The sequence below is a fragment of the Jaculus jaculus genome, chromosome 1, assembly GCF_020740685.1.
Source record: "Jaculus jaculus isolate mJacJac1 chromosome 1, mJacJac1.mat.Y.cur, whole genome shotgun sequence".
Lineage (NCBI taxonomy): Eukaryota > Metazoa > Chordata > Mammalia > Rodentia > Dipodidae > Jaculus > Jaculus jaculus.
Window position 1 is genome coordinate 67,633,934 of NC_059102.1, and position 23,971 is coordinate 67,657,904.

At 38.2% G+C, this 23,971-nt stretch overlaps 1 protein-coding gene across 1 annotated transcript in view; it reads right to left on the reverse strand.

Annotated features, from left to right (window-relative positions):
- Positions 1-23,971, reverse strand: part of LOC101602870 (guanine nucleotide-binding protein G(q) subunit alpha) — a 286,062-nt gene that overhangs the window by 35,899 nt on the left and 226,192 nt on the right. The window contains exons 4-5 of the mRNA XM_045146283.1: positions 15,623-15,751; positions 12,422-12,551 (exon numbers count right to left, since the gene is read on the reverse strand). Of these exons, the coding sequence (XP_045002218.1) occupies positions 12,422-12,551; positions 15,623-15,751 (259 nt within the window). The remainder of the gene's footprint in view (positions 1-12,421; positions 12,552-15,622; positions 15,752-23,971) is intronic.

Here is a 23,971-nt window from a genome sequence, read left to right on the forward strand (position 1 = left end):
AGGAGGCTCCACCCCTTCCAGAGGAGCTGTAGGCAGCTTAAGGGTTGCTGGGAGAGAGGGAGAAATTTTCTTCAGTGGTGTAGCCATAGCTAAGTCCCCCATATTCTAGTAAATAACCCCCTACCCACACACATGCAAGCAGCCCTAATTAAACTAAGTGGTATGATAGCATACACACACGCGCATGCGTGATATCAAAGTGGAAAATGAGCTAATTTAGAAGGAGTTTAGCAAAAACTAAAGTGGAAGGGAGACAAGATTAAGGTAATGGAAGGCAAATGTGATCAACTATATTATGTACATACATAATATCGTCATAAAATAAACAAACACAAAAAAAGCCGACCATGTAGTATCTTATTAAATTTGTAGTTCCTTTTGTCAAGAACAACACCAACAGTGCCTCTAGCATACAATAAGATTCTTTGGGAAGACTTGTTCATAGTAAGCAATGGAAACGTGAGAAATGAGATTAGGGGGCTGCAGAGATGGCTTAGTGATTAAGGCACTTGCCTGCTCACGCCTAAGGACTCTGACTCTTCAGGTTCCACATTAAGCCATACATACAAGTGACCCAAGCATGCACATGTGTCTGGAGTTTGACTACAGTGGCTGGAGGCCCTGGTGAACCAATTCTCTCTCTGTGTCTCTCTTGCATAAGAAAGAAAAGGAAGAAAAGAAAGGAAAAGGAAGGGAAGGGAAAAGAAGAAGGGAAGGGAAGGAAAAGGGAGGGGAGGGGAAGGAGGAGGGGAAGGGAGAAGAGGGGAAAGGAGAAGAAAGAAGAGGGGAGGAGAGGAGAGGGGAGGAGAGGAGAGGTACTAGACTGAGAATAAAAGCCCTGTACTAAAGTCTGGCTTTCAGTAACTAGGTGTGAAGTTGGGCAAGTCATATCCCATAAAATCTCAGTTTTCTTATAAAATGGAAACAGTTAACATTAACCTTTAGTAGTCACAAATGTGACTACTTAGTCCAAATTAATGAGACTATCTTTGTGAAGCAAAAGTCTTTTTGGGCGACAAACTAAGAATTTATCCTTAGCTTTAGGAAAATACTTCATGTTGTCATCAGAGTTTTTAATTTGTATGACCTAAAAAGTTTTGCAACAACAACAAAAAAAAAAACAATACCCTTTACAGAAGTGACACAAGGAAGCCTTTATTAAAAAGAAGAAAGAAGCTGAGAGATGTCTTAGTAGTTAAAGGTGCTAGATTGCGAGGCATGTTGGTCCAGGTTTGATTCCCTAATCAACCATATAAACCAGATGCAAAAAGCAACATATGCATCTGAAATTTGTTTACAGGTCCTGCCACACTCATCCTTTCACTCACACATACTCCTAAAAAGCAGCAGGGGGGAAAAATCAAATGTCTGGAAGGACATTACAGGACATTTTGCCTATTAGTTCTGAATTCATAAGGAAATGTACCTTTTTTCTTTGTAAGTGACTAAGGGCTATTAATTGGTGCACTATGAAGTGACTTAAAAATTGTTATCAGTGAAGTGGGGGAATCAAATTATGTATCTGTATATATCTAGAATTTATGAAGACTTCTTACACTCAACTTCAAAAAAACTACCTGATTAAAACATGAGCAGAGCTGGGCATGGTGGCCGCCTTTAATCCCAGCACTTGGGAGGCAGAGGTAGGAGGACTGTTGTGAGTTCGAGACCACCCTGAGACTACAGAGTGAATTCCGGGTCAGCCTGGGCTAGAGTGAGACCCTACCTTGGAAAAAACAAAACAAAACCATGAGCAGAGAACTTAAACAGATATTTCCCAAGGCAATTATGCAAATGCCCAATAGGCACATGAACACATGTTTAACATGGCTAATAACCAGAGATGCAACGAAAGCAGCCAGGATGTGAGACTACCTCTCATTCATTAAGGATGACTAGTCTTTCTTTAATTAATGTGTTGGCCAGGCCATGGAACTAGACTCGGTACAGTGCTGGCAGGAATATATAATAATATGGGTGCTATGTAAACAATATGGAAGTTCCTTGAAAAATGAAAGATAGAAAAGAAAATAGAATAAACGTATGACACAGAAATTGTATTTCTGGGTACATACTCAAAGGTTCTGAAAACAGGAACTCAAAGAGGTATTTGTATAGCCATGTTTATAGCAGGAGCCAAAAGGTGGAAGACATTCAAGCATTCATTAAAAGATGGGAGGGAAAGATGAATAAAATGTAATGCTTACATACAGTGTAATATTATTCAGTTTTTTTTTTAAAAATGAAATCTGAATACATGGTACAACACGAATCTTGATAGGTAATGTGTGTGGAGATTTAGTTTGGGAAAATGAAAACACTTTGGAAAGTGATGGTGGTTATGGTTGTATAACAATGTGAATGTTCTTTTTTTAAAATATTTTTTGTCATTTTTATTTCTTTATTTGAGAGTGACAAAGAGAGAGGGAAAGAAAGAAACAGATAGAAAGGGAATGGGTGCGCCAGGGCTTCCAGCCACTGCAAACGAACTCCAGATGCGTGCGCCCCCTTGTGCATCTGGCTAATGTGGGTCCTGGGGAATCGAGCCTCAAACTGGGGTCCTTAGGCTTCACAGGCAAGCACTTAACCGCTAAGCCATCTCTCCAGCCCAATGTGAATGTTCTTAGTGCTTTTAAACTATACACTTCTCTTAAAAGTGGATAAAAAAATAAATTTTATTTTGTGTGTATCCTGCTACAAGTAAGGTTCCTATCAGTATGAAGTGTAAAATAAAGCTTGGATAAAATAAAGTTTTGGAGAATAAAATCTTGTCTCTGCTCTTTTGTAATTCTTTTTGAAACATTTTCTTGTTCTTCAGAGGTCTTTAGTTCATATGTATCATTAGCTTAAAGATACTATGTGTGCATGTTTGCATGTGTGGGCATGCATGTGTACGTGGCCAGAGGGCAACACTGGCTATCATCCTTAGGAATGCTATCCACTTTTTTGTGAGACAGTACCTCACAGGCACACATCACCACAACCTATCACTTTCATGTGGGTACTGGGGATCAAATTTAGGTCCTCAGGTCAGTGAGGTAATGTACTGACTTAACTGTCTTCCTAGCCCCAAGAGTGAATTGTTCTTAATAACTATGTAGATATCTTCAAAGGGGGAACAGCTATAGAATACAGAAGAAAATGAATCAACACTTTCATCCCTGGTGATTTGTGACTAATACATAATGTGTATTAGTGAGACTTAGTGTGTGGGGGGGTGTCTGCTTTTTTTTCTTTTGAGTCTGACCCTGTGGTGGCCCCCTGAAAACACTTAGGTATTCTGAATGCTAGGTTCCCAGCTGATGAAGATTGAGGCAGTGTATTGTTAGGGGTGAGCTTATGGATATTATAGCCAGTGTTCCCTTACCATTGTTTGGCAATTCTCCTGATGCTATTGTCCACCTTATGTTGGCCAGTGTGTAATGTCCCCCCTCTGCTCATGCCATCGTTTCCCCCTGCCATCATGGAGCTTCACCTGGAGTCTGTAAGCCAAAGTAAACCCTTTTTTTCCCAAAAGCTACTCTTGGATGGATGATTTCTGCCAGCAATGCAAACCTGACTGCAACAGTATGGTTGGTACTGAGGCATGGTGTGGACTGTGAGGTTTGGCTTATGAGGGTGAAAAGGAGCTTTGTCTGGATTGGGCTAGAAGCAGTTTGTTTGAGAGGCTTTCTGTATGCCCCTGTCCTGAGAATTTGTGTAGGGTTGCAGTGCATAGAAATGGACTGGTGTGTGCAGAGGGATATGGCACAGAAAGAATCTCTGGGGCAAAATTTCTGCCTGTTCAGCTGCAATTAGATGAGAGATTATGACCATTGAGATAGGGCTAGCTAACCTGCACTGTGGCAAAAGGAAGAATGTAGACTCTTTTGAAGGAGCCTGAGTGTTCAAGGAGTGTCCTGTTCTTCAAAGTCTGCTTTATTCTCCCCGGATTAACAAATTGGCATCCTACCTGGTATTGTGGAGTATAAGAAATACAGGAAAGACAGGGTCATTGACTTTGCAACACAGTATTGTGTTCTGAAAATGGCCATGAGCAGTGTGAAACAGGTTTACTGGATGCCTGCATGGAGACCCGACGGAGCTGTGAGAATGGACCATGGGTTGCATTGGAGACCCAGTGGAGACTCTGGGACCACGAAATGGCTGCTGAGGAGAGCCGCTGGCCCTGGTGAAGTCTTCCAGGACTGTGAGTAGCCTAGCTAGAGGATGGAATTGGAACGAAAGACTTGGTAGTGGTTAGAATTATTGGACATGGAGACTTGTCACTGACTAGAGTTGCTACAGAGTTTGATGTTTGCCTTGTTTAAATGGTGTATTGGCTGAATATACCCTTGCTATGCCCAATGCCATCTTTACAGTATGAATGTTTATTCTGTGCCATTATGGTTTTCTTTTTTTTTTTTTTTTTTTTTGTATTATGGCTCAGTTAAAAGATCCTGGACTATGAGAATGTTTGAACATAATTAGGATTGATAAAAAACTATGGGGACTTTTAAAGTTGGACTGAATGCATTGCATTTTATATCATGTATGGATGTCAGTTTATGCAGGCCAGGGGTGGAATGTGGTGGTTTGATTCAGATGTCCCCCATACACTTAAGTGTTCTGAATGTTAGGTTCCCAGCTGATGGAGATGTGGGAATAAATACCTCCTGGAGGCTGTGTTATTGGGGGGGGGGGTGGGCTTATGGATATAAGCAAGTGTCCCCTTGCCAGTGTTTGGCATACTCTCCTGTTGCTACTGTTCACCTTATGTTGGCCAGGGGGTGATGTACACCCTCTGCTCATGCCATCATTTTCCCTTGCCATCATGGAGCTTCCCCTTGAGTCTGTAAGGCAAAGTAAACCCTTTTTTCTCAAAAGGTGCTCTTCAGTCAGTTGATTTCTGCCAGCAATGCGAACCTGACTGCAACAGACTCAAACTGGGAATGTTGTTTGCAGGTGGGGATGCCAGACAGAGTATGGTGTTCAGATGCCTAAAGGTAGTTTGTTGCTGGTTCATTCATAATGTGCTCAATACCTGAAGGATTTTTAAAAAAATATTTTCATTTATTTGAGGGAGGGGGAAGGAAATAGGCAGGTAGAGGGAGAGAATGGGAGTTCCAGGGCAACCAGCCACTGCAAATGACCCCAAATGCATTTGCCACCTTGTAAATCTGGCTTACGTGGCTCCCGGGGAATTAAGCCTGGTTCCTTTGGCTTTATAGACAAGTGTCTTAATAACTAAGCCATCTCTCCAGCACCTGAAGGATTTTTTGAAAAGACTTGCAAGGGCTTCTTTTTCCAGTTCAAAATGCTCCAAACACAATTTCAATTAAAACCAGAGATCCAAGACTAGTACTTGATAGACTAAAAGACAAGGCAAAATAAAATGGATAACAAAAGGTATGGTCAGAAAAGATCCTTTATTCTCCTGGGTGCTTTTTCATTCCTGCCTTTCTCCTGGGAAATATCCCTGCTTCAGTGTGAGCTGGGTTCTGAAATGCTAACCCATGAATCATTTAGCCAGATGGCTCCAAAGTTTGAGGATTCTTTTTGGTCTAACAATTTCCAGAGCAAGACCTGGGGCAAGACCTTTTTCCCTATTCAATGAGAGAAGAAATAAGCAGGCCTGGCCCTCTGCTGCTATAGTGAATGCTGAATTAGAAAAAAAGAAAAAGATGATGTATTTGTGTGTCTGTGCCACAGAGACATTGAGCATTCGTATTTTGGCAATTTAGTCACCAAATTTTCAAAGATAAAATTATTTAAGACTCTAATTATTCAGGACATCTTAAATCTAGTTCTTTATAATTTTTGTAAAGATTTTTTGGTAGGGGCTAATTGAGTCTACTAACCATTCCAGTTCAATGGGCAAACTCTGACATGACAAATGAGGGAGGCAGCAGCATCATGATCACCGCATGTTGGAAACTCAGTTTTGTCAGCACATAACCCGAGTATAAATCCTTTTAGATACTTACCTGCTTTTCCTTTTTGGTGGTTGGCAAGCTATTTAGGAGATGTGGGGGTAATGAGGGGCTGGGGAAAATGGGGTACACATTAGCTATCAGTCTGGGATGCTGTGACTTAATGACTGGTTTCTGAATTATCTTACTGTAAAAACACCAGCCTGGCAACATTGAGGAAGTGAGGCAAAAATCAGCTGCTAATTAAAGCATGTATCAACATGGTGTAAATTAATCAGGAAGAGCATGGTTAATGCAGTTTTTAATGAAGAGGCAACAGGTAGAACTATGTTCACCAGAGAATGAACAATACATTGCTCTTGTGGGTAGGACTGGGTGGGGAGCCCAGGGTAAGAGAAATGTGATGTTCTTGTTCAATTATTAAGACAACAATAGAAGAGCAACAAAAACGGAGGGCCATTACACAAAGCTGCATGCTTGTAACACCAGCCATCTTCTAAGATGAGCTGAATTTGTGGCTGCAGTATTTCTGAAAATGACTCTACACATTGAGAGCACAAGGAGCTACTGATTTCCTCCTATCTGTTCTACTCACTCACTCTCCCATTACCTAGATTGGAACAGGATCTTAGCTTTGGTGGAGGCCCTGCTGCTTGCTGCTTTTTGGTGTTTGCTAGCTGTTAGGTTGTTTCTCTCTGCTCTGATCTGTGAAGGGAAGCCAGTTTCTTCCTCCACTGATGGAACTCCCCCTGGTCCTAGAAGCTTGAAATAAACCCCAATACACCCATAAACTGTATTTTGTTCTGGCCATCTGTTGATGTCTACCACGGAAATTTGGTACCAGGAGTGGTAAAGCCTATGGAACCTTTTAAGTTGACTGGATACAATTTGCAATGTGAGATGATTATCAGTTGATGTGGGCCAGGGACAAAACATGGTAGTTTGAATGTATGTCCCCTGTTGACTCAGGTGTTAAAATTAAACTGGTCACTTGAATCTTCAGTTGCCTGACTAGAGAAGAATCACTAGGGATGTATCTGAATTCTAGCCTCGCCCAAAAGTATGTAGAGAGGTTTGAACTCTGGTGGGGTAGCTGCTGTTTGCTACCTTTTGATGTGTGCTGGTTGTTTGGTTGTTTCTCTCTGCTTGGTTCTTCCTCCATTGATGGAACTTCCTCTGGCTCTGTAAGGTTGAAATAAATCCCATTCCTCTCATAAACTGTGTGTGGTTGGATATTCATCCCAGCCATGTATAGCTGAACTGTCTACTATAGCATATGACAGAAATATGTACCTATGTGCACCAATAAATGTGAATATGGATATTCATAGCACCATTGTTTTAATAGCCTCTAACTGGAAACATCAAAAGTCCATAAACATTGGAATGGGTGAAAAAAAAAGCACAGCTTTATGCAGTAAGAATACCATACAGCAGTGTAAATAAATCAATTATACAGAACATATACACCTTAAGAACATGATAGAGTCAAAACACGCTCTTTCCTATTAAAAAAACTAATAAATTATGCTATAGAAATTGTACTATGTTATTCTCCTTGTATAAAAGTTAAACCCAAGTAAAAGCAAATGCTTAGAGAAGCATATTTGAGTATTAAAACAAAAGCAAACAAACCCAAAGAGCCAAGTGATTACCTTAGTAATCAAAGTGGCTAGATGGTAGAGAGGGGTATCAGGTATCAACAGCCAAGTTCGACTTCTTCCTTTTATGAGAGTGAGAGTGAACAAGCTACAGTGTGAGAGAACTGGCATGTCAGGGCCTCCAGCCACTGCATTTAACTCCAGATGCATGTGCCACCTTGTGAGCATGTGTCACCTTGTGCATCTGGCTTACGTAGGATCCGGAGAGTCAAGTATGGGTTCTTAGGCTTCACAGCCAAGCACATCAACCACTAAAGCCATCTCTTCTGCCCCAAGTTCAATTTCTTAACATGAGTGTTGGATACAGATGGATGTACTGCAATAAACCACTATGATAAGTATCTGTTTTCTGTCTGTCTTGTCTGGCTTTTGAGATAAGATCTTACTGAGTAGCCTAGACTGGCCTTGAACTCACAATCCTTCCTTAGCATTGCAAAATTCTGACTTCAGGTATGTTCCACAATGCTCAGTTGTGCTATCCACGTTTGACTTGTGTAATTTTTGTGTGAATGTGTACATTTTATAATTAAAAAGGTAAAACTAAACTAGTGGAGAAAAGACAGATGTCCATACTAGGGGTGTAGCTTGGTGGTAGAATGTGCTTGGTATGTGCAAGGCCTTGGGTTCCATTCAAATTCACTGAGACAGAGAAGACAGAAAGGAGAGAGAGAGACATACACACACACACACAGAGGGGAGTGGGTGGGAGGGAGGAAAAAGAGATGAAGAAGGAATACAATAATGAGAAAAAAGAAAAAAATGAGAGAATTTTAAAGAATATTAAGGAGTATAAATAAGGGACAAGTGGCTTAAAATGATTAATGGAATAAAGTGAGAAAAAGGTTAAATACAAAAATGTGGAGTATCTTTCAGAAATACCCTTGTTAATCAAGTCATGAATCTGAGTAAACTGTAACAAAGGTATAATCTGATTAAAGCCAGTAAAAGAGGGTGAAAGGCAAACCAATTAGTCATCAGCTACTTTAGCCTAACTTCCCACTTTTAAACTGTTGTATGTTTCTTTTACAGTAAGAAACTTTCCTTCTCAATATTTAGTTCACTTTCCACAATAGATGTGTTCTGAAGAAAATTCCCAAAAGCTCACTCAGAATTTTTAGAGCAGGAAAAAATTATATTTCATGCTTTTAAAGATGTTCAGACTTTGGTTTCAGTTGAGTAACTTCAAAGGAGCTTCATTTAGAAACTGAATACAGGGGAAGTATTTAAAAGCAAATACATATTTTGGAATGTTTGTTTTAAGAGTTCAAAACCAAATAAACAGTCGAGTCATGTGAACTGCTAGAAAAGACCTATGTCTTTCCCGATTGTCTACAAATGTAATTGGGTATTAGAGGCACAGGGGAGACATTTCAACCCCATTTTTGGAAGAAATGAATTTTCACTGTTTTCCATGCTCTTGACTACCTGACAGCTCCTTCCTTTCCTCTCTAGTATGTGGCCCTTCGATCATTGCTGCAATACATGAGAAATGATTCAGCATGTTTTGACAGGTATGAAAAATGTCTACTCTCTCTTTTTACTTTATAAATTGACCAACTACAAAAATTAGAATTGAAGAATAAATGTTAACCAATGTTGGGAAATTGATCTTATCCAAGAAAGGCTTAGGCTTAAAGAAGGGCTATCTTCATACTTTAATATAATTGTAACAAAGTCTGTCATGACTCATTCAAGAGGACTGCTAAATTAGTAGCTTACCAAAAAAAAAAAAAAAAAAAGTAAAATAAAAAAAAAAGTAGAGGAGAAAAAAAATCTTAGTCCTTGCAAGTATTGAAGATGGAAGACCATGATCCAAAAGAAAGTCTGCAGCAGTGTGTAAGGAAGCATCTCTGACTTAGTGTTCATAAAACAGAAGGCCAGAAAAACAGAGGCAAGCAGACAGAGTTTGAGTATACACTGATAAACTGAAATATGCGGAAGTCTCACTGTGCTCTAGGATTTCAGGGGCTCTGAAATAATGTGCCATGAAAAGATTCCAGCAAATAGTTGGCTCCATGATGGTATGTTAACAAAGGGAAAATAAGAGAGGAAAGGGAATTCACAAATCAATGCTGAGCTACAACCTTGGTGACTCTAACCCATTACTTCATGATAGTTATTTCCTTATTTGGAGACAAAAAAGACACTCATTCTCCAAACAACAGGAAAGTAGATCTATATAAAATTATAAGATTAGCACATAAAATTTTGCAAATATATAACACAAAAGGGAATAATCTAAAACATTTCTTCACTACTTTTGTTATGGTCTGAAATTCATTTGCCACAGTTCCCAAGTATACAAAGAGGCCTTTGGAATTTACTCCTAGATTTCTATCACAAATATATGCCAAGGGAGGCACAGTAAAGTCCACTTTGGATTAAAATTATAAACATCAGATTTTAAAACCAAGAACAAAATGTCTTGGGAGTTTGTTCTTGTTTTGTTTTACTCAAATGAGAAAATTTTGGAAATGAGACTAAAACTCTATAGTTCTGAACTTCCAGGCATGGTGGTGCACACCTTTAATCCCAGCACTCTGGAGGCAGAGGCAGGAGGATAGCCATGAATTCAAAGCCACCCTGAGACTACATAAAACTATCGTTCTGTATGACTAACAGCTTAAAAAATTGGAGGCAATGATATTTTCAAATATTAGTACAAATGAAAAATCTAAATAGAATCATGCAATATAGTCCAATATTAAAGATTTCTATGAGGTTCTCCTAATGATCAATGGTGCTGGCTATGGCTAATGTAAATAGAGAAGTGAAGGCAACACTTTTCTCATCATGCTGAAGGGTAATCACCAATGCTACCCTTAGGCTTGAAGAAGTCTGGAGGAAGACCATGAAACAGACTGCAACTGTCACAGAATTACTATGTAGACTTGTACAATATTCATGAAAAAAATAAACAGCTTTATTATTTCAATGTGTAACATAACACATCTGGAAGTAAAGGAACTGGGAACTTAATTGTAGCCATATTTAATACTGACAATACTGAATGACAAATTATTATGGAAACTTTATGATATCAGATAAATAAAAGAATGTCACTAGATTAATATACTTTTATAGGAAAAAAAAAGTCTGACCTCTACTACAATGTCAGGACAAATTTATAATGTTCAGATTAATAAAGAATCCAAATAACAGACTAGATTTAGCTAATGAGCTAAATCTACTTCCTTTCAGATTTTGCTGATTTTAAAGTGGTAAATTAATTACCATTAAACTACCACATGTACTTCCATATAGATATATTTATCTTGTATAAAATTTGTCTTGATAAATGCTTGCCTTCCTTTAGCTATAATGGAATCAGAAGTAAAATTACAGCCATCTCTTATATCTTCTGTGTAGTTGACAAAGTAAATTATATTTTAGTGAGTAGCAAACTCAAGAAGAGAAATTATCATTATAACCAAGTTTTTCTTTCCCTATATGCCTTATTCTGAATAACTTAAAAAAATGCAACCTTTTTAATTTCCTTCAAGACAAAGTTAAGTTTTCTCCCCAATTTTGTATCATTTAGATATCCTAGTACTAGAGCATTGTAGGCAAACCATTAAAATATTTTTCATTTTGATTCAACAATCCAAGAATTCAGAAATCTTACAGTAAATCTGTAATGTATGTAAAATATTCAGATATAATCTCAGAAAAATAAGCAAGCATAGATACAGATTAAGACTGATAAAAATAGAAAATCATAGCTAAAATTCTGATTGCAACTGCCAAGTTTATTTCTGATAAGTGACTATAATGTGTTTTGGCATGATTTTAGGTACATTGCTTTACTCCTCAGGGGGGGAACTATGGATAAACAAATCAGCTCTATGTCTGATTCAAACTCCTATAAACTGCAAGTCTGGGAAGATACTGAAATGAATGAATAGGTAACCCACAGCTCTGTGTGAGACACTGGTTGATGGAAACTATCATTAAACACAAAACAAATGCTATAAAGTAATGAATATGTACTGTAATGGAGCTATTTAGACCACCAGAAAATATTTTAAATGATCAAGATGCCAGGATTTCTTATGTAAATTTTAACATGCCAGATTTTAATTCACTGTTGGCAGTTTCTTTCTTCCTTCTTTTATTTCTGACCTCACTTAAAGGATATTTAACTCATTGGCCTATCAGTCTGCAAGCTGTCTGTTATTAATGGCATCTCTATTCAGACATACACACTCTGAACTCTAGCTAAAAGGCAGAGTTTCTCACACCCCTTAATTATCTTCCAAAATCAACTCTGATTCATCAGTAAGCCTCTACCACCCTCAAAATCCATATTTACACCTGTTTAGTTTCCCTGAGATCACAATACTGAATCAGCTTCTCCAGACATTCATATAAAGTACATGCCCTCTATCACTTCCTGCTTATCAGAGACTAAATTACACAACAGCAAATACAGAAAGGAGCAGAAAGGCCATGTCACCAAGACATTTCAAGGCTCTGCAATGAACTGTTTTCTAATCCAGCTGCAACATTATTCACATTTGCCAAGCGAGGTTCTGAGTACTCTGTGGAACCCACCCATCACACAAACAATGATTTAAACAAAATGAAAACAAAACAAAACAGGGTGACTCACTCCAACACTCCGGAAAAAAGATCTTGTGATTAGTCCAGGGACTTCCATATTTTCATTTTCAGAACCTCTGCATAGTGTTCAAAATATCAAACACGACCTAATTAGATCTGAGCCCACAGAACTGCTATGTATCTGACACAAAAGCAACTCACTCCATTCTCCATATTCTACTTCTTGTCCTTTATGTGTATCAGATAAGATAATGATAAGTCACCACATGAACAAAGAACACTTACCTCATTGTCAGACTCCACAAGGACTTGATCATATTCACTAAGCGCTACTAGAAACATGATAGAGGTGACATTTTCAAAGCAGTGTATCCATTTTCTTCGCTCTGACCTTTGGCCCCCTACATCAACCATTCTGTAAGGTTAACAATATATATGTTAATATTATAAAGAAAAACTTTATAATATGAATTGCAATACTATTTACAAACTTGGAGAAAACATTCTGTACTTAAAAGACAATGGCTTTCCAAATGAATGTACATTCTATATCTATTACTTTTCTGTTACCTGAAAATGAGAACATTCTTGGTAATAAATGATTGTGATTATTAGATTCTTTAATCTGTGCCAAACAATCACATTTTACTTAATTATATACTGAAAAGGCAAACACAGGATGAACTTTGTATTAAGCTCAAATAACAAATACTAAATTTCAGTTTCATTTCCTAGAAAGTGAGAACACTGATCCTAATGTATTTCCCCAGGCTGCTAGGAATGACCACAAATGCATTGAAAAACATCCAAGATTCTATGAATTTCCATGAGTAGGGTGGTGCTTCAACTAAATGCAACCATGACCCACGTATCTTTCCTTCTAAAGGGTAAGCATTTTGTATTCTTTTATTTTTTATCAATACCAATAATTTGGGACAGCCCCAGTCAGGTTAGGCAGCATGGTACAATTAACCTGTGCACAATGCAACTCACCAGCTTACCAGACACCAGAATGCTACACACATTGTCACATCAAGGTTGTCATCTGAACTGTTTCCAAGGTCTTATTTCTCTATTTCTTTTATATCATCCATCTAGCTAGCTAGCTAGCTATCATAGAGTGTCATTCTAGTCCAGGATGACCTGGAACTAACTCTGTCGCCCAGGCTGTCCTCAAACTCATGGCAACACTCCTATCTTGGCCTCTTGAGGACTGGAATTAGAGGCTCAAGGTGCTGAACTATAGCACAGACACTAGCACTGAATTCAGTGGAGATATACATATACACATCTGACAGTGAATCAGTTTCTCCAAAGTTCTGAATCTATCTTAATGGCAAGGAACAGCAACCAGAAGAAAAAATACTGTCAGTCAATAAAATATTTAGGCATAAAAGCATCTGTTGGACACTGTGTTTGCTCTTAGGTGTTTTCCTGCCTTCCCATGCTCTATGGTCCTTCCAGGGGCTGTTTTTAAAAGGCTGCAAAGGTACAGAAGTAAGAGCAGAGGGGCAAAACTATTCATCCATTTCAGTGAGCTACAGACCTCAAAACTGGGAATTTGGGGCTGGGGACATAGCTCAGTGGTAGACCATTTGCCTAGAATTCAGAAGGCCTAGAATTTGATCACTATCATCATAAAACAAACATAGAAAAAGTCAAAATTAATAGAAATTTTAGGTCTTGAGAAACTGGCATTGGCTCTTCCCCAGTCTTATCATGTGAATACTATAGTATTCACTTACATGAAATTCCCATTCCTGAGTCTAATGATGACAGGAAATGAGGTGGCTAAGTCATTCCTTTTATTGTGGTGTCAAAAAGTATTCCTCAAAGCAAGTGTAGAACATATGTCAAAATAAAATATGATATTAATTGTTTTTCAAAACTAATTGCAATGTGATAAAGATGTAAAAACTTCATGAAAAGTTGTACATTTTTGAAAATATTCTGTAATATGATTAATTAAAAAAAAACAATTCTGGTTGTGCCAAGAATCTCTAGATGTTGTAAACTCAAAACTTACATAATACCAAATGCTGAAACAACAAGGAAGGTTAGGATTCATCTAATGCAGCTATTTTATAGATTAAAAAAAAAAAGAAGCTGGGTGTGGTTGCGCACACCTTTAATCCCAGCACTTGGGAGGTAGAGGTAGGAGGACTGCCATTAGTTCGAGGCCACCCTGAGAGTACATAGTGAATTCCAGGTCAGCCTGGGCTAGAGTGAAGCCCTACCTTAAAAAAAATAAAAAAAAAAAGAGGATCAGAAATATTTTCAAAATGGAACTTGCTTCAGTCATGTTTCTAGCCTCATATAACAACTAGATTATAGACCACACGTTCAAAGAATGATTGGAATACAAAGATGGTACTTCAGCAAGAAACAGTGGAACACTTACTAATCAGGGCCCCCAGTCAGACCTATGAAGGATAGCCGCAGGCAGCTGCTTCCTAACCTGACATTGGGCACGTCCATATTCAGTAAGAAGGCTCCCCTAAGAGTGCAGCTGGACACTCATATCAAAGACATACTTGTACAGCATTACTCCCCTCTAAACCATGTGGTTCATAGTGTAACTAAAGTATGACTAAGTAACTGTGAAATAAGTAAGTAAAAATATTATTATTGTTCTTATCTTAAAAAATGCTTCCAGTTGAAGTATCAAGACAGAATAGCAGCAGTAAAAAAGTAAATAAATTTTCTTTCTACTTTGCTCTCTCTCTACATATATATACATATATATGTAAAATATATGCAGTCAATTGTATCATTTTAAAAATCGTAATGTTTGAAAATTTGTAAACAATTTATTTTATGAATATAAAGTATCACCTTTTAATGTTACTGAAAAGTTCTGTCATGCTACTGTCCAATATGGGGGATATCAACATGAAAGCTTCTGAAGCCAGGACTGGTGGCTCAATCCTATAATTCTAGCACTTAGGAGGCTGAAGGAAAAGGACTAGTATGAGTTTGTGGCTAGCTTGGTTTACAAAGTAAGACCTTGTCTTTAAAAAAGCAAAAAAGAGAGTACAAACTTCTAAAAATGAAAACATATAACTTCTATTATTGAGTAGCTCATAAGATTATTCATATCTTTTTATTGATATCTTTTTAAAACTTTTGATAATCTACATATATATATACACATAATATAATAACATATATAATAATATAATATAATATAATATAATAACATATATAATAACATAATAATGACATAATATACTATGATCACATTGCCTCTCAATACTCTCCTTTCCCCATCTATTCCCTTTTTCTACTGAATCTGCTCCTTTTTCCAACTAGACCCTGTTCTGTTTTACGTGTGTGTGTGCGTGTTTGTGTGTGTGTGTATAATGACAATAATTCATACAGAGCTATCTTGTTTTAAACCATACAAATAATTTTATTATAGACTTCACTGATATACTTATGGCATAAAAGCTTGTAAGACGCAGGTGTTATGTACTCAGTTACTACCTGAAAATGACACTTTGTAAGTCAAAGGGGTATTCGATGATGCCTGTGGTAGGGACTCGAACTCTAAGCACATCTTGTTGTGTAGGCAGGTAGGAAGGGTCGGCTACGCGGTCCAAGTCATTCAGATAGCTGGAGGAGGGAAGATAATGAGAATGTAGTGAAACCATCACTCCAAATCCATGGAAAGAAAAGAGCAAAATGAGCCACAGAAAAGTGAGGAGAAATAAAAATATCAGAAAGTGATGGAGAGGTTTGAAAAACAGGTCTATGGATTGATTGCTATTTCTCATTTTTCTCTTACTTAGACCAATCCCCAATAAGGTTGTAGGGCTAAGAAATTCAAATTAGTTTCCTACCCTCTATTTCTTTAACATGTCTGATTGGGGAAGCAAGACACTAAAATAGTTTCAAATTATTTATACAATCTTAATTCATGTAAATAAACAGAATAACTTTCAGAATAAGATGACATATCTTTTCTTGCCTTTCTGCAAAAGTCTATTCCTGAAAAGAATTTAATTATTCTCCTAATAAAAGACATCAGGGTACCATGTCCTCAATTCTGTCCAAAGCCATCTATGATTTATGTGAAGCCATGAGATTTCTAGTTACTACAGTAATACTGTTTAAGGCCAGGTACTCTCAATACTTAGAGGCACCATAACTTAACTTTGCATTTATCTGGTCATATGATCCTTACACATTTCTTTAAAAAAATTTTTTTACTTTGAGATAATTTTAGACTCACAAGGAGCTTCAGAAATAGCACAGAAAATTCCCCTGTATCCTTACCCATTACCCCCCTACTGGTAGTATCTTACATATCCATATTAAATATTAAACCAGAAATCTGACATTGTCCAACTCATTAAACTGATGATGCCATACATCATTTGGAGTTCATCCATTGTTACAAGTACGCTTACACATATTACATATATACATACATATGTACACACACACACACACACACACACACACACACACACACTGGAGGGTATATGAGATTCTGTCACATACAGAGATCCATGTAATAATCACCATAATCATGACAGAATTTCCCAACTCCTACCAAAAAACTGACTTCTGTTGTCCTGGCCAAGCCTAACCCCTGGAAGCTACTCAAATTCACTAGCCATCAGTATAATTCTGTCATTTCCTAAATCTATTCTAGTTACTTTTCAATTTCAAAAAGTATAAACAAAATTCACAATGCCAAGAATGACACAATGTGATAGAACTGATGGTAGCCAGATAAAAATGACTGTTAGGAGTGGATCTTTTTAAAAAAATTTTAATATTTATTTTTATTTATTTATTTACTTGGCAGAGAAAGAGGGAGTGGGGGGGGGGGGGAGAAAGAGAGAGGGTGAGCCAGAGCCTCCAGCCACTGTAAACCAACTCCAGACACATGCCCCCTCTTGTGCATCTGGCTAACCTGGGTCCTTTAGCTTTGCAAGCAAGTGACTTAACTGCTAAGCCATCCCTCCAGCCCTGGATCTGATCTTTACAATTTCAATGACAGGAGTATGCCTCCTCTACCCTTGAAAGGAGGAAACATAATTGTGGTTTTAAAACACATGACTGCCAGGCGTGGTGTCGCACGCCTTTAATCCCAGCACTCAGGAGGCAGAGGTAGGAGGATCGCCAAGAGTTCAAGGCCACTCTGAGACTACATAGTGAATTCCAGGTCAGCCTGAGCCAGAGTGAGACCCTACCTCAAAAACAAAAAAACAACAACAACAACAAAAAAACACGACTACCAAGTGTATACAAAAAAGGACTAACTTTAGATCTAGAGAAAATATAGAACCATTAATGGAACTGAAAGGAGCTCTGTCATTAGCTTCTTTATGACCACAAATAAGAGACAGAGAGTCTTTAGATACGTAACAGGAAATACCTGTTATACCGTAATCATAACTCAGCAATAACACACATTAACTATTCAGTTAATTAAATTCTACCTTGTAGCTGGGCATGGTGGTGCACGCCTTTAATCCCAGCACTCAGGAGGCAGAGGTAGGTGGATCTCTATGAATTCAAGGCCACCCTGAGACTGCTTAGTGAGTTCTAGGTCAATCTGGATTAGTGAGACCCTACCTCAAAAAAAAAAAATAATAATAAACCCCAAAACTACCTTGTGCTTTTTGTTTTACTCATCTTATTTTTGTCTTACATTCAAGCAAGCAGTACTTAATATTTATTGGATTGATTGATTTCTTATATAGATTTAGGTTTAGCATTAAATCATTCTCACTAACAGTTTCCCTTTCTTAAAATTAAAACTAAGTATTAAAAGAACATACTATGTGAAAGGTATAAGATATATAGAATCATAATAGTGAAGTCGGACTTAAATAAAATTACTTCTCCTTTGGAATTATAGCAATTCTTTTAAGCAAAAAGTTTCCTACTACAAAGCAACTACTTCATGTGATTGGGCCTCACTCTAGACACATCAATGGTTTTGTAGCTTTTATTTGGCTCTTTAATGACAAACAGGAACTTGCTTCATACTTTCAATTACTACTAAACTGGCTAGAAGACAAAGTGGGAAAGTTGGATAATACAAATGTGAGTTTATATTTCCATAACTATCCTGGCATATTCTTGAAGGGATCTGATGAAATTAGCAAGCCCAAGCTATGGGAGTTGATTTGTACATCATTTCAAGATAAACTGGCTTATCATAGTATAGATACAAAAGCTACTGGTTACTTTTTATTTAATTTATCTCTCCTTTTCAATTTGAAACAAAAAACTGAACATATACTTTGATATGTACATCATTTATAGATACAACTTATTTCAGAGAAATCACAGATCTTTACAGTACTGAAAATGAAAGAACTATTTTATCTATTTCTTTAGTGCCACACACAGGTCATGAAGGATGGCCCTTTCCTGTCTTGGTTCTTTAAATTTTCTATGGCAGATAAACACCTGTGTTTGAAAATGGAGTACCAATGGGTAGTTTACTTGATCCACCTTCAGGAAGCAGAATGCCACGATGCCCCTTTACTCCAGGACCGCCCCATGTGCACTTAGGGTTAGCTAAGTGTCTCAATATGCACACTTGTGAGAATACTCTTTGCTCTTCATCTTCCTTTTGCTCCTCTCCAAAAGCAGTAGAGTTCAAGAATAACAGGAACTTGCTTAAATGGACACGTGCTGCTTGACAAGCTCTGTTTTGCCTGGTTGTTCAGAGCAAAGTGGTCTTTAAAAATGTCCCCACACATTTCTGATTCAAAGTAACTAACAATTCTGGCTGAACTATGATAGTCTTTTGCCTTGCCTCAGTTTGACAGAGGAGAGATAAGCTCACTTTGCTTGAGGTAGAAAGCATTTTAGCAGAAGAAAAAGACTGAAAGGGAATTTATCTAGCTCTGCTAGGTGCAGCCTACATCATCTACAGCCAAAAGCAAACCTAAACTCAGGTGAAGAAAAACAATACAACACCCACAGCAAAACAAAAGATGTACACTCTGTTTTCTAATGGATCAGGGCAGCTCAGAGAGTAAAACACTGAAGATACAATTTGTGAAGAAGCACATCAAAGAGAAAGGCAAGAACTGCAATCTTCACTCTAGAAGGGACCAGTGTGAAAAGCTTATGCATGCAGAATCCTAGCCAAGCTATCCATCCTCTTTGGGCATATGGGTCTCAGAGGAGGGGCTCACAATGTTTATTCACATTCATTATAATTCATAATATTGCCTTGAGAGGGAAAACATTTTGTTCTCTTTAAAATGGAGTTTTGGAGTGTCATATTTTGAAAAAGGCCATAGGATATTGTTTAAATTGTATTTTCCATTGAGATATTTCATGTTCTGAACAAAAATTGATGGGAGATAGGTGATGGGTTCATGATGGATTATCACATTCACTTAATCTTTTAAAAGGAAACATTAAGGCCTTAACAAATTTATATTGCAGACTAAATTCAGAGTTAATTATAGCCATAATTTGTTTTTTAAGATGATGTCGAGTAGCTGCTGAGATCATTCTCATGGTGTTGCTATAGTGACGGGCACAAGTACACTGCCAAGGCAATGTATGTGTAACAAGTGGCTGGCAGGAGCTCGTTCCTGATGGTAAGGATAGGAAGCTGTCACTGTATGCATGGGGCTTAATTGTTTAGGAGACAATCTGTATTTAAGAATATGTTAGATAAAGGGAGGTATAGATGTTTAAACTCTCCTTACTCCCATCCCTTTAAAGAGATTCAATGGCTTTCCACTGCACTGAGAAATTTAACAACTGAATATTTAACACATGTTAATTAAAATACTCAATATTCTTCCACATGCTTTTGCCCAGTTAGTTACAGATCTGAAACTCAGTTGTCAGGGTCCATGACTAGCCTTGTCTAAGGCTATATAATCAACATTTGGCTGAAGGCCTGAGGCACAAACAATAGGTACTAAATTAACACATAAACCAAATTTTAACTAGTTTATGTAAAATAATATACTGGATAGGCAGGTGATATACCTGTGGTGGTTTGATTTAAGTGTTCTCCATAAACTTAGGTGTTCTGACTAGGTTCCCAACTGATGGAGATTTGGGAATTAATGCCTCCTGGAGGTGGTGTATTGTTGGGGCGGGCTTCTGGGTGTTATAGCCAGTTCCCCCTTGTTCTCCTGTTGCTAGTATCCACCTTATGTTGGCCAGGGGGTGATGTCCACCCTCTGTGCATGCCATCATTTTCCTCTGCCATCGCGGAGCTTCCCTTTGAGCCTGTACGCCAAAATAAACCTCTTTTTCCACAGGCTGCTCTTGGTTGGGTGATTTCTACCAGCAAAGTGAACCTGACTGCAACAATAAAGTGGTACCAAGGAATGGTGCCATTTGCTGCTAGACTCCTGACTATGTGGCTTTGGCCATTTGGAGCTGATTTTCAAGAGGAACGTGGTAGGATTTGAAACCTTGGCCTAAGAGACGCCTTGCAATGCTGTAAGTTCAACTTGATGGATTATTCTGGTCAGAGTTTAAAGGCCTGAATACAGGAAAAACTACAGATTGTGAGGTCTGGTTTATGAGGGTGAGAAAGCTTTGCTTGGACTGGGTTAGAAGCAGTTTGAGAGACTTCCTGTTATGGCCATGTCGTGAGAAGTTGTGCAGTGTTGCACCACGAAGAAACGAACTGGTGTGAACAGAAGGATATGGCACAGGAAAAAAAAATGAAATCTTTGGGCCTAAACTGCTGCCCATTCACCTGCAAATTGTTTGAGAGATTACAACCTTTGAGATTGGGCCAGCTGACCTGTACTGGGACAACAGGAAGAATGCAGACTCTTTTGAAGGGGCCTGAGTGCCCAAGGACTGTGCTGTTCTTTAAAGTCTGCTTTATTCTTCCCTGGATTAACAAATTGGCACCCTACCTGGTATTGTGGAGTAAAGCAAATGCAAGAAAGAGAGGGTAATTGAGTTTGCACATGGTCTTGTGTTTTGGAAATGTCCATGGGCAGTGTGAAGGAGGTTTGCTGGATGCCTGCACGGAGACCCATGAAGCCATGAGGATGAACTGTAGATTGCAGTGGAGAACGAGCAGACATGCCAGGACCACGAGATGGTTGCTAAGATGCTGGCCCTGGTGAAGTTTTCCAGGACTGTGAGTAGCCTAGCTGGAGGGGCGGAATTGGAATTTCAGACTTGTTGCTGGTTAGAATTATCGGACTTGAAGACTTGTCACTGGCTAGAATTGTTGGACTTGGAGTTACCACAGTTTGATGTTTGCCCTGTTTAAATCTTGCATTGGTTAAATATTTCTTTGCTATGCCCAATGCCATCTTTTGCAGTGTGAATGTTTATTTTGTGCCATTATGGGTTTTTGAGGTAATTTTTTGGTATTAAGACCCAGTTAGAAGTCCTTGGATTATGGGGATGTATGAACATCATTGGAATTGATAACAACTATGGGGACTTTTAAAGTTGGATGAACGTATTGCATTTTACTCACATATTGTTATCACTTTATAGGGGTCAGGGGCGGAATGTGGTGGTTTAATTCAGGAATCCACCATAAACTTAGGTGTTCTGAATGTTAGGTTCCCAGCAGATGCAAATTTGGGAATTAATGCCTCCTGGAGGAATTGTATTGTTGGGGGCAGGCTTATGGGTGTTATAGCCAGCTCCTTCTTGCCAGTGTTTGACACAATCTCCTGTTGCTTTGGTCCACCTTATTTTGGCCAGGGGAAAATGTCCACCCTCTGCTCATGCCATTGTTTCCCCCTGCTATTGTGGAGCTTGCCCTAGAGCCTGTAAACCAAAATAAACCTCTTTTTCCCACAAGCTGCTCTTGATTGGGTAATTCCTACCAGCAGTGCAAACCTGACTGCAACAATATACCATTTAGGAGCAAGCATAGGAGGAGGGAGGTTGTAAGCTACCCACCTTTGTGTAATTACTTCTCTGGGGCTTCACTAGCCTGCATTATGTAAGAAGTATTTAAAAAACATTTTATTTATTTATGAGACAGAGAGAGAGACAGAAGGACAGACAGTCAGAATGGGTGTACCAGGACCTCTAGCCACTGCAAACGAACTCTAGACACATGTGCCATCATGTGTATCTGGCTTACAAGGATTCTGGAGATTCAAACGTGGGTTCTTAGGCTTTGCAGGCAAACTCCTTAACCACTAAGCCATCTCTTCAGCCCCAGAAGTAATTTTTTGATTAAAATGCTTGACAAGTTTAAAGACAACAGAAAAAGGAAAAGTATCGCTGGTTTAACTTCATTTAGTGGGTAGAGTTCCTGCTCTTTACATCTTGGCCACAGAATGATACACTTTGCAAGTCCATGTTATACTACTCATCAGTGCACAGCATCCAGCCTGTGGAATTGTCTGATCCAGTGCAAATTGAGAGGCTGATACCTTAGCAACAGACATTCTCATCTAACCTCTTTAATGGCAAAAATAGGTTTGTTAAGTTTTAATAAAAAGTGAGGCAACAAAGAGTAACCTGATAGTTTCTTCACTGAAGAAAGCAAAATGCAAAGTCACTTGGAGGTTTTTGTTTTGTTTTGGAGGAAGGGCCTCACTCTATCCCAGGCTGACCTAGAACTCACTCCATCCAGGCTGGCCTGGAACTCATGGTGAGACTCCTATCTTAGTCAACCCAGTGTTGGAATTACAAGCATGAGCCACCACAACCAGATGCATTTGGAGTTCAATAATATATCTGACTGTGGCATTGTGGATATAAAGATTCATTAGGTAAGATTCATGGGATATGCAAAGAGTCTAATATGTGGGAGGAAAAAGGTTATATAAAAAGAAAGAATTATGGGATTTATTAGGTATGGAATAAATGTTTCCATAACTTGAATAGTCATATTCTGGAAACCCTTGTGATAATCTGCAAATATCTTGAACTACATGAAGGAACAGAGGACATCAGGCCCTTGAGTCTATTTTGTAAACACTATACTCTTTCCACTGTTAACTACAAGATCGTCTCTTGCTACAGAAGATTGTATTGGTAGCAAGGAGATAAATCACTAATAAATGATTAAAATGGCAGGAGTGTAGCACACGCCTTTAATCTCAGCACTCAGATAGCAGAGGTAGGAGGATCACCAAGTAGTCTGGGACTACAGAGTGAGTACCAGGTCAGACTGGGCTAGAGTGAGACCCTACCTCAAAAAACAAACAAATAAAAATGACTGAAATACATAAACAATGCTAAAATTTCTCCAAGTTGTTTTAATGAATGTTAGTTCCTAAATCAAATTGAATACAGCATATTTTTCTGACTCAGATATGATTTGAAGAGATTCCAACTGTTCCTTAACTTTAACACTAATCAGCCAATAATTTGAATTAGTGATCAAATTTAGTTTATGCTTCAATTTGATCTGTAATGAGATCTTATTTAAGATCTCTTAAAAATTATAAAGAAAATCATTATCTATGAATTAACAGGAAGGTAACTGAAATCTAAACCAAGAAAGTATAGAAATAAAAATTTTAAGTTTTTTAAAAAAATATTTGCAAACACAGAGAAAGATAGAGAGGAAAAGGGAAAGAGAGGGAGAAAGAGAGAACAGTTACACCAGGGCCTCTAGCAGCTGCAAAAGAACCCAAATTATTTGTGTATGCATGCATGCCAGGGTACAGTTCCACTGTACCAGATGCACGCACCAGTTTGTATGTGGCTTTGTGTAGGTGCTAAGGAATTCAGGCAAGTGCCTCTTTCCACTGAGCCATCTTCCCAGCCCTGAAGAGCTTTGTTACATGAAATGAAAACAGTTAAGATTTATAGGTATGGCTTGACAACTGAAATATATTAGGATAGTTGGAATTTAATTTTTTCATGATAAAAGTTAGAGGTACACAAATC